General features: G+C 41.8%; 1 protein-coding gene across 4 annotated transcripts in view; it reads right to left on the bottom strand.

The window, feature by feature from the left end:
• The window catches only part of adgrl3.1 (adhesion G protein-coupled receptor L3.1), a 653,616-nt gene that overhangs the window by 259,870 nt on the left and 381,321 nt on the right, over positions 1-12,425 (bottom strand). For all 4 annotated transcript variants that reach the window (XM_060840056.1, XM_060840071.1, XM_060840064.1 and 1 more), the window contains one exon: positions 11,689-11,798. In XM_060840056.1, coding sequence (XP_060696039.1) covers positions 11,689-11,798 — 110 coding nt within the window. The remainder of the gene's footprint in view (positions 1-11,688; positions 11,799-12,425) is intronic.

Genomic DNA, 12,425 nt, shown 5'->3' with positions numbered 1-12,425 from the left:
GAGATCTTAAATTGTCTTTTTTTAAAAAAAAATAAACCGGAATTGCTAGTTACTTTTAAAGTGGACTGTTGCTGGACTCAAAATGGCTGCTATCGACCACAGAAAATGCAATTTGGCTAAGGACAATAAAGTTCCAAAGGTTTCTAGGAAACAAAGCTAACCCATAACTTTGGTGGAGTTTCCTATAATCCTATATGTGTAAGAGTAATGCAGGTAGAAGATGTGCCTTCATTGTCTTCTCTATCTCCGAACCTGAACTAATAAAAAAATTAAAGTTCTTAAAAACTTATATTTGAAATAGCACTAATGATCCCATAATTGTCATCGACAAAACAAAATGGTGTCGACCAGGGACATCAAGATTATCATCAAAATTACCTACAAAACAAAACGGTGTTGACCAGGGACATCAAAAGGCTGAACTGACCCACCCAGGAATGGTGTCAAATGACTGAAACTCCTCTAGTCCTTGAACAGCTTTAATTATATATATTGCTGCTGTTGTTTTGCAGATAAAAAAAGACCTTCAGGCCAACGGACCACTTCGGAGCAGCGAGAGCCGGGAGCCGGCAGGAGGTGACATTGGTGCAAGGTGACTGCCGGGAAGGCCGGTAAGTATATTTAAACTTTTTACCTTCAGGCCAGCGAGGGAGGAGCGAGCAAAGGACTTCTGAGAAGGGTAAGTAGAACAGTTTATATTTGCGTGGTTACGTTACCCGAGACACTACTCGGGTAGTGTCTCCCATCCATCCTCCTCCTTCTCTAACCTAAAAAAAAGTTGTGGGAGCCAGATTAACAAGGTAAGGTAACTAGTTTATTTCCTAATCCTTTTTTTAGTAGTCACTTCGGGAGTTAGAATAGTGGGAATGGAGTTTAGGGCAGTGGAATGTTCTTCCTGCAGAATGTGGGAAGTAAGGGACACCTCTCATGTCCCTGCTGACTACATCTGCGGGAAGTGCATCCAACACCAGCTCCTCGAAAACCGCGTTAGGGAACTGGAGCTGGAGTTGGATGAACTTTGGATCATTCAGGAGGCAGAGGGGGTTATTGACAGGACTTACAGAGAAGTAGTCACTCCCCAGATAAAAGAAAAAGAGATGGGTGACAGTTGTGGGACAGAAAGGGAACCAGCAGGCAGTGCAGGGATCCCCTGTGGCCATTCCCCTCAACAATAAGTATACCGTTTTGGATACTGTTGGTGGGGATGATTTACCAGGGGAAAGCAGTGGGACACCTGCTACTCAGAAGGGAAGGGGGAAGAGGAGCAGAGCAGTAATCACTGGGGTCTTGATAGTTAGGGGGACAGATAGGGGGTTCTGTGGGGACGAGAGAGACTCACGGTTGGTGTGTTGCCTCCCGGGGTGCCAGGGTGTGATGTCTCTGATCGTGTTTTTGGGCTCCTTCGGGGGGAGAGAGAGCAGCTCCAAGTCATGGTCCACATTGGCACCAACGACATAGGTCGGAAGAGAGATGGGGACTTGAGGCAGAAATTCAGGGTGCTAGGTTGGAAGCTTAGAGCTAGGACAAAGAGTTGTTTTCTCTGGTTTGCTGCCTGTGCCACGTGCTAGTGGGGTAAGGAATAGGGAGTGAGAGGAGTTGAACGCGTGGCTACAGGGATGGTGCCAGAGGGAGGGTTTTGGATTTTTGGATAATTGGAGCTCTTTCTGGGGTAGGTGGGACCTCTACAAGCAGGATGGTCTTCATCTAAACCAGAGGGGCACCAATATCCTGGGTGGGAAATTCGATAAAGCTATTAAGGTGGATTTAAACTAATACAGCAGGGGGATGGGAACCAAAATTGTCGGACAGGTACAGAAAAGGATGAGAGTAGGGAGTTCCCAAATCAAATATCTGACACTGGCAAGCGAGAACCTGGTTTGAAGTGTGTGTACTTCAACGCGAGGACCATCTGAAATAAAGTGGGTGAACTGGCAACGTGGGTCGGTACCTGGGACTTGGATGTTGTGGCCATTAAGGAGACATGGATAGAGCAGGGACAGGAATGGCTGTTGCAGGTTCCGGGATTCAGATGTTTCAGTAAGAACAGAGAAGATGGTAAAAGAGGGGGAGGTGTGCCATTGTTCATCAGGGACAATATTACAGTTGTAGAAAGGATGCTTGGGGACTCGTTAACTGAGGTAGTATGGGCTGAGGTTAGAAACAGGAAAGGAGAAGTCACCATGCTGGGAGTTTTCTATGGGCCTCCGAATAGTCCCAGAGATGTAGAGGAAAGGATAGCAAAGATGATTCTCGTTAGGAGTGAGAGAGGCATGGTAGTTGTCATGGGGGACTTCAACTATCCAAATATTGACTGGGATCACTACAGTACAAGTACAATAGATGGGTCAGTTTTTGTCCAGTGTGTGCAGGAGGGCTTCCTGACACAGTATGTAGATAGGCCAACAAGGGGCAAAGCCACTTTAGATTTAGTACTGGGTAACGAGCCTGGCCAGGTGTTAGATTTGGAAGTAGGTGAACATTTTGGAGACAGCGATCACAATTCTGTCAGGTTTACTTTAGTGATGGAAAGGGATAGGTGTACTCCACCGAGCAAGAGCTATAGCTGGGGGAAGGGAAATTACAATGCAATTAGGAAAGATTTAGGAAGCATAGAATGGGGAAGGAAACTGTAGGGGATGAGTACATTAAAAATATGGAGCTTATTCAAGGAAGAGCTCCTTTGTGTCCTAGATAAGTGTGTACCTGTCAGGCAGGGAGGAAGATATAGAGTGTGTGAGCCGTGGTTTACTAAGGAAGTGGAATTCCTGGTCAAGAAGAAGAAGAAGGCTTATGTTGGAACAAAATGTGAAAACTCAGCTAGGGCGCTTGAGGGTTACAAGGAAGTCAGGAAAGACCTAAAAAGAGAGTTCAAAAGAGCCAGGAAGAGACATGAGAGGTTGTTGGCTGATAGGATCAGGGTTAACCCTAAGGCTTTCCATAGATATGTCAGGAATAAAAGAATCATGAGAGTTAAATTAGGGCCAATTAAGGATAATAGTGGGAAGTTGTGTGCGGAGTCAGAGGAGATAGGGGAAGCACTAAATAAATATTTTTCGACAGTGTTCACTATAGAAAATGAAAATGTTGGTGAGGAAGATACAGAGATACTTGCATCTAGACTAGAAGAGATTGAGGTTCACAAGGAAGAGATATTAGGAATACTGCAGAGTGTGAAAATAGACAAGTCCCCTGGGCCGGATGGGATTTATCCTAGGATCTTCTGGGAAGCAAGGGAAGAGATTGCCGAGCCTTTGGAATTGATCTTCAAATCATCATCAGGAATAGTGCCTGAGGACTGGAGGATAGCAAATATGGTTCCCTTGTTCAAAAAGGGTAGTAGAGACAACCCTGGTAATTACAGACCAGTGAGTCTCACTTCAGTTGTTGGTAAAGTGTTGGAAAAGGTTATAAGAGGTAGGATTTATAACCATCTAGAAAAGGATAATCTGATCAGGGACAGTCAGCACGGTTTTGTGAAGGGTAGGTCGTGCCTAACAAATCTTATTGAGTTTTTTTACAAAGTGACCAAACAGGTAGATGAGAGTAAACCAGTTGATGTGGTGTATATGGATTTCAGCAAGGCGTTCGATAAGGTTCCCCACAGAAGGCTATTATACAAAATGCGGAGGAATGGGATTGTGGGAGACATAGCAGTTTGGATCAGTAATTGGCTTGCTGAAAGAAAACAGAGGGCTGTAGTTGATGGAACATGTTCATCTTCGTGTCCGGTTACTAGCAGCGTGCCGCAAGGGTCGGTGTTGGGTCCACTGTTGATCATTTTTATAAATGACCTGGATGAGGGCTTAGAAGGGTGGGTTAGTAAATTTGCGGACGGCACTAAGGTCGGTGGAGTTGTGTCTAGTGACGAAGGATGTAGTAGGTTGCAGAGAGACATAGATAGGATGCAGAGCTGGGCTGAGGGGTGGCAAATAGAGTTTAATGTGGACAAGTGTGAGGTAATACACTTTGGATGGAGTAATCGGAATGCAAAGTACTGGGCTAATGGTAAGGTTCTTGGGAGTGCAGATGAGCAGAGAGATCTCGGTGTCCATGTACATAGATCACCGAAAGTTGCCACCCAGATTGACAGGGTTGTTAAGAAGGCATACAGTGTTTTGGCCTTTATTAATAGAGGGATTGAATTCCGGAACCAGGAGGTTATGCTGCAGCTGTGCAAAGCTCTGGTACAGCCACACTTGGAGTACTGTGTACAGTTCTGGCCACCGCATTATAAGGAGGATGTGGAAGCTTTGCAAAGGGTGCAGAAGAGATTTACTAGGATGTGGCCTGGTATGGAAGGAATGTCTTACGAGGAAAGGCTGAGTGACTTGAGGCTGTTCTCGTTACAGAGAAGAAGGTTGAGAAGTGACTTAATAGAGACATGCAAGATAATCAGAAGGTTAGATAGGGTGGACAGGGAGAGCCTTTTTCCAAGTATGGGGGCGGGAAACACGAAGGAACACAACTTTAAAGTGAGGGGAGATAGGTATAAGACAGATGTCAGAGGTAGTTTCTTTACTCAGAGAGTAATAAGGGTATGGAATGCTTTGCCTGCAACAGTAGTAGATTCGCCAAGTTTAAGAGCATTTACGTTGTCATTGAAGAGGCAAATGGACGTACATGGAATAGTGTAGGTGGGATGGGCTTCAGACGAGTATGACATGGCGGCACAACATCGAGGGCCGAAGGGCCTGAACTGCGCTGTAATGTTCTATGTATGCATGAACCTTTATTTCAGACATTTTTTTAACATCAGAACAGAGCACAGCAAGCAGCTTCAGACTCAAATAAATTCTATCTCTGTCTGAACCTTTCTCAAAACCTGATGTCTAGGAAGAATCCTGTATCTACCTGAAAAGTGAAGTCATTCCTTGGACACAACAAGGTGTTGTGATACACCATCACCTATATCCACGTGTATCCAAGCTCCTGTGAAAAGGATCCACCTTCACTGGATTTCCCTTACTGAACTCCATGAGTAGTTGCAATTGGGGCTTCCTTTATTTCTCACTTTCTTCCTTGAATGCTTGCACCTTTGTGTCTATATGTGCATTGTAAAGACTTCCTTCTGGATTACAAAATGCTCCTTTGTTTTGATTTGAAAGATTTTGCTGTGCAGTTTTAAGAAATTTGATTTCACAAACAGAACGTTGAGGGGAACACAGCCCTTCCCTACAAAAGTTAAAAGAAAATAAGAAAAATAAAAATAAAACTACCTCTGCTCACAGCCAGAAAAGGAGGACCATAAAATAACTCAATTCACCTCACCCTCCTGTCCATAATGTACTGCAAGTTAAATTAAGGTTGAGGTTTAGTCAGTCATTCAACGGCATCCAAAAATATTCACATCAGTACTTATTCTTTAGTCTGTATTTTAAAATGAAAATCAACTATTGGTATCTGAAATGATTATAACTATGCACATAATAATATTGGATCATTGCTAAATGTCTGCAGTAAAGATCAATTGCCTAAAGAAGTCTGGAGTCTAGCTGTGGTAAAATGAAGAGATGCAGCTGCAGAATCAATTGATTGTGTATATTCACAATCCACATTGATTACTTTTTTTTGTCACTTGAGCAGTTGGAGAAAGCAAAGAAGGGACGATATTGTTGACATCACAATGTCAAATTTCACGTACGTGAATTTCACTGCTGCTGTAACCTTTGCTGCGGAATATTTGTGCTTTAAAATGTTTAGGTTGATGCAAGTCAATGACAATTTGAACTGGTCTGAGCACGAGTTCAATTTGAAGCAAATGAGAGGAGATAGGGGGCTATCGGTGACAGAGGGTTGGAAAACGATAATTGAAAAAAACTAAACCAATCTGTGTTTGTTGGTCATGGTCCAAAGTAATGCTTACCTTACTTTAAGACACATCTTTTAGAGATTTTTACATCTTAAATCACAAGATTTCAATGTCTGTCAAATGTATTTGTTTATCTCAATAGTGCTTTAAGTTGTGTTAAATCTTAACTTACAGAAAGATAATCAGCATTTCAGAAAAATAATTAGCTTACCACAAATTAATTTACAATGTGATAATAAAGCAATGCACAGTTGTGTCAAGCCTACTGTTATTGCAACTGTTCGTAGGTAATGCCAGAGAGACGCCTGAGAGAGAATTTTGAATTCTCGGGGAAATGAGGACAGGGGAGCAGATGAAGTATATATACATGTTTGCCTGCTTGCATGTATGCATGTCTTGAATCAATGGGTCTTGTGGACAATTCTTGTTCTAATTTCTCAAATTCTTAAGGTTTCTACAGCCCTGAACTTGACTGTGTGCTTTAACAGGCTTTATTTTTCTTCCACCCCTTCTGTAATGAGTTAAACATGGTAATTATCTGATACACCTTTGTATAGTCAAACAAATAGAAAATGTCAGAAAAAAGTGCCATAGTAAACTGTTAAAGGGACCCAGCAAGGTATTTAAAATGTCTGCCCTTTAAATATTTTTGAAAAATCTGACTGGAGTGTCTTAAAAATAGTTCCACTTCATTTTGTCTATTGGCATAGGCTTGATTATTGCTGCATGTGTTATGTCATAATCTCCCACTATCATAGTGGATTGTCTCTTAGTTCACAATATAAATGTCTGTTCCAAATAGTTATGGACTCTCTAAACTGGGACCAATAATTTCAATGCTTGTTTCTTAAGGAAGTAAAATAAGCCAAATGTAATGAATTAGCTTTTATCAATGAGAGCTTTATTTTTAAAGCAGTGAGTTTTTCAATTCACCTGAGAACTTACCTTTTGTCTCTTCTCATCAGTATTTAATATCAAGTCCTACCCTGTTAGCTGAGGAACCTCATATCCCATGCACTTTGTGTTTACAAACCAACACAGCAACCTAATTTACATCTCCTATTCCCTCTTGCTTGACACCACCTAATGCCTTATATTATGTTATACCGGTGTAATTGTCCTTTCCAATGCTTTGTACACCTTGTTTACTTTTGCTAACGTTGTATGCCAATTCTAATTCCCCAGCAAGTTAATTTTAACACTCCTGAACACCACTGTGCAAACCTCTCTGCAAAGACATTACTGCTATTTCTCTTTAGGGAGAAACTGTTCTGCCTGCACAGGTGCCATTTCCCTCAGAACTGGTCTCAATGGTCCATGCATCCATAGTCCTTCCTTGAGCACCACCTGCCCAGCCAAATATTCATCTGCTCTGTTCTACTTCTACAGTCAATGGCATGTGATACTGGAAGCACTCAAGATTATTGTCTTTGAGACACTGCTTGCAAGTTTCTTCTCCATCTCACTAAATTCTGCCAGCAGAATGTTCCAAAGATGCCACTTCTCACAGTTGTACCTTTGACATGTCCTCATTTTTCCTCAAATTAACACTCTCTGCTCCAATCAAGGTGGACAGGTCCTCAGCCATATCCAAGCCACCTCCTGCACTTCCACCCTCACCATTTCTGATCTGCTCCAAAACTGCAACAGAGTTCCTCTCATCCTTGCTTTCTATCCCACTAGCCTTCGAGTTTGAAGAATCATCCTCAGCTGTTTCCATCATTTCCAGTAGGATGCTAGCTCCAGAAACATCTTCCTCTCCTCTCCCCCTTGCCATTCTGCAAAGACAGTTTCCTTGACAACATCCTGACCCACTTCTCTTTTACTTTCAACACCTCTTCAACCCCTTTCTGGCACCTTCCCATGAAATGGCACAACAGTATTACTAGGTGAAAGTGATGACTGCAGATGCTAGAGATCAGAGTCTAGATTAGAGTGGTGCTGGAAAAGCACAGCAGGTCAGGCAGCTTCCGAGGAGCAGGAAAATCGACGTTTCAGGCAAAAGCCCTTCTTCAGGAATGGGTTTTGCCCGAAACGTTGATTTTCCTGCTCCTCAGATGCTGCCTGACCTGCTGTGCTTTTCCAGCACCACTAATCTAATCTAGACTCTGATCTCAAGCATCTGCAGTCCTCACTTTCCCCAAGTTGATTTTAATCTTACTGCGAATCCTCTAGCAAGGATGCCTACCTTGAAGAAGTTCTCTTCCGCTCTCCACAAAGATTTCAGTGAGTCTCTCTCTCTCACTGCAACCCCCAGGTCAACTCCTCTGCCCTCATTCCTGATGAAGAGCTTTTGCCCGAAACGTCGATTTACCTGCCTGACCTGTTGTGCTTTTCCAGCACAACTCTAATTTAGACAACAGTATTACTGTCCTTTTATACCCTTCTTCCTCTTTGTTCGAGTCTCTGGACACATCTTCTATTCTAGTAAAGCAGTATTTTACTCATGGTTTTTTCAATCTAATCTACTCTATATGATGTTCACAAGAGCTCTGCTTTGTCTAAAACCTTCTGTTTGCTTGCTATTTCAATATATTACCTAGCTCTCATGCTTAGGAAACAGCACCTCATTCTCCATTTACATACTGCAGTCTTCAGAAGTCGACATTTAGTTCCACAACTTGAGACGCTGAAATTTGTTCTCCATTTTGATTACTCCTCTCCCCACATAAACCCCCATTCCTGAGCCCTGCCAGTGTCTTGTTTGCATGGTTACACTACCTACTATTGCTTCTCTACCAACATTAGTCCTTTCTTTTGTGTTTGCTGTGGGGCACTTTAACCATCCAATCCACTAGCTCCTCCTCTCCCCTTTTTCTACAGCACAAAACCCATCACTTTTCAAGCCCTTTTTAGTTCCACAGAAGGATCGTTTTGATTTGAATTATGAACTCTGTTTCTCTCTTCACCGATGCTGTCAGACCTGATGAGTTTTTCCAGCCCTGTCCCTTTTCAAATCATTGCTCCTGTTTATTTCCTAATACATCAGTAAAATGTAAGAAAGGTTTGGATCCGCGGGGTCAATTAGGCAGTGTTGATGGGGAAAACAATGCTCAGTCCGCCCACTAAGAAAGTAGGAGGTCAAGATGGAACTCATTCTATGTGGATGCACAACATCACAGGACAAGGGGAGCTTGGCAGTGAAAAAGTACTTTATTTCAATGTATTGGGCAGATCTTGCGTTGGACTGGCAATATCTTCTTGTCCTATGTCCATCACATGTCACATCCTCAGACACATTATGTAACATTCCATTTTCCCTTGCATGTAGTGTAAAATATTAAGACATCACCTCCGAGAAGTCACAATCTATTAGTTAACTCTGTTCACAGTGCTCCTCATTGTTCAGTCAACTCCATCCTTCACAGTGCATTAAATTATCAATTCAAGATCTTACAACAGATGCAATATGTTCCATTCTACAGATCCATGAATTGTTTCTCAAGGTCGCCAAATTAGGCAACGAACAGTGTGCTTTTGAAATCTGAATTATTCATCTGGAGGGCCATGTTAAACTAATTACTGTCACATCTTCCATTCCTGAATCAGGATTCTCACTCAGCACGAGCTATTAGCAATCATGTCAGGAATTTGACCATCACAACATGAGGTGGCAGATCACATCACGCTGTACCAAATCAGAACTGATTTCACAAAAATAACTGAATGCAAACTCAATTTGGATGTTAAAACCAGACAGGAATTCTTGGAAAATTGTAATTCCTAGTGATGGAATGGAATAAAGGGAATTTTGAGTTGCTGTGAAACCAGTTTCGGGGTGACTGAATCAAAGAAGTATGCATACTCACTGAAAAGACACTTGGAATATTATTTTTCACTACTTCCTTATTAAATTTTAATTACACTTTTTCCCAGACAACAACAGATACTTTTTATATTGTGGCATCTCAGTGGATAGAGTTGCTTGCAGGCTCGCTCATCCACATACCAAATAGAGTTAGAGTACAACATGGAAACAGACACTTCGGTCCAGCTAGGCCATACTGACCAGATATCCCAACCTAATCTAGTCCCATTTGCCAGCACTTGGCCCATTTCCCTCTAAAACCTTCTTATTCATATACCCATCCAGATGCCTTTTAAATAATGCAATTGTACCAGCCTCCACCACTTCCTCTGGCAGCTAATTCCACACATGCACCACCCTCTGTGTGAAAATGTTGCCCCTTAGGTCCCTTTTATATCTTTCCCTCTCATCCTAAACCTATGCCCTCTAGTTCTTGACTCCACCACCCCACAGAATAGACTTTGTCGATTTTTTCTATCCATGTCCCTCATGATTTTATAAATCTCTATGAGGTCATCCATCAGCCTTCGACATTCCAGGGAAAATAGCCCCGGCCTATTCAGTCTCTCCTTACAGCTCAAATCCTCCAACCCTGGCAACATCCTTGTAAATCTTTTCTGAACCCTTTCAAATTTCACAACATCCTTCTGATAGGAAGGAGACCAGAATTGCATATAATATTTCAAAAGTGGCCTAACCAACGTACTATACAGCTGCAATATGACCAGCCTCTATACTCAGTGCTCTGACCAATAAAGGAAAGCATACCAAACACATTTTTCACTTTGCTATGACTATCTACCAGGAGCTATGAACCTGCACTCTAAGATCTCCTTGTACAGCAAAACTCCCTAGGACCTTACTATTAAGTGTTTAAGTCCTGCTAGGATTTGCTTTTCCAGAATGCAGCACCATGCATTTATCCAAATTAAACACCATCTGACACTTCTCAGCCCATTGGCCATCTGGTCAAGATCCTGTTGTAATCGGAGGTAACCTTCTTCGCTCTTCACTACACCTCCAAGTTTGGTGTCATTTGCAAACTTACTAACTGTACCTCCACTGTTCATATTCAAATCATTTATATAAATGACAAAAAGTAGTGGACTCAGCACCAATCCCACATACAAAACCATGTTGAATATGCCTAATCAGTCCTTGCCTTTCCAAAGACATGTAAATACTGTCCCTCAGGATTCCCTCCTACAACGTGCCCAGCACCGACATCAGGCTCACCGGTCTATAAGCTCCCTGGCTTGTGCTTACCACCTTTCTTAAACAGTGGTTCTACGTTAGCCAGCCTCCAGTCTTCTGGCACCTCACCTGTGATACAAAGATATCACCAAGGGCCCAGCAATCAATTCCCTAGGTTCCCACAGAGTTCTACAGTACACCTGATCATGTCCTGGAGATTTATCCAACTTTTTGCATTTCAAGACATCCAGCACTTCCTCTTCTGTAATATGGACACTTTTCAAAATGTAACCATCTATTCCCCACATTCGATATCTTGCATGTCCTTCTCCACAGTAAGCACTGATGCAAAATACTCATTTAGTATCTCCCTCATCACCAGTGGCTCCACACAAAGGCTGCTTGGTTGACCTTTGAGGGGCCCTATTCACTCCCTAGTTACCCTTTTGTCCTTAATGTACTCGTAAAAACCATGTCAGATTTGCGTGTTTTTAACATAATATCTCAGAGTCACCTGTTCTGAGCTCTAAAATTTCACTGGGTGTTATAGTTATGGATCAAAACAATGGCAGAACAATTGAATTGGCCAGAAAGATTTTTTTTGACAAAGGTGAACATCACTCAGATGTACACTTGAAGTACATTCCATCTTCCTTTTAAATACCTGCAGTTTTCAGAATAATGGCAGCAATTCACCAACATGAGTGCCTGAATTAGAAGTGTAATTGCACCAAGTGATACAGTTTTGTTGCTATTACTTCAAATTTGCTTCCAAGACAAGAAAATGCTTTATTGATCAATTTATTATAATGCTTGAGAGAGAAAAAAAAACAGAATGTTCAGTTAGAGAAAGTATCATGTAGTGGAGTAGACTTACTGTATGGAACACACTCATACTGAACTTCAAGATACTTGTAAGTTCCTGGGCAAGGATCTGGAAACACATCAGGTCCAGCTACAACTGAGCATTGGGTACGATTATTACATCTGGAAAAGAGAAGTAATTGATTATTGCCAAACAGTTTGGTCAAAAGAAGTGTAAGGCACATAAACACTGATGTGTTACATATCTGAAGACAATGCTGATAAGGCATGTTGTACAATAGGTAATCAAAAAATATTTTCAATACTGTTTATTTGCAATCTCTCATTGATGCCACTAAGAAGCGCAGATATCTATCCAGTTGGCGCTGGGTACTTCATCCACAATCCACCTATAACCTTCAGCATTTCAAAATTAATACAACCAGTGTATTAGCTTTTTTCAAAAGATTTATTGTTTCACAGCAGATAGATCAATGGAGCTGAGGAAACAGGTTATGGTTAAAGAGTACATTTAACTGCAGAATACCTTGTAAACTTTGCCTTGTTACTATGAACATGATTCAGACAAGACATCATTATCAGAGCTTGCATTGCTGTTGAAACCACAATAACATCACTGTAAAACTGTTCCGAAAGAGTTTTAAGGATCTACCCATACTGCAAATTTACTGGTACTACAAAGCAATTTCCATTACTCCATGATATAAAGATTGAAGTGCAAATTTAGAATCAAGGCCCTATGCAATTTTTCTGGTACAAGTCGTCTGAAAAGAGAAAGTCTCACACCAC

This window comes from Hemiscyllium ocellatum, chromosome 2, assembly GCF_020745735.1.
Source record: "Hemiscyllium ocellatum isolate sHemOce1 chromosome 2, sHemOce1.pat.X.cur, whole genome shotgun sequence".
Taxonomy (NCBI): Eukaryota; Metazoa; Chordata; class Chondrichthyes; order Orectolobiformes; family Hemiscylliidae; genus Hemiscyllium; species Hemiscyllium ocellatum.
Note: the sequence above shows the minus strand (reverse complement) of the source record. Positions and strands in the feature narration are given on the sequence as shown.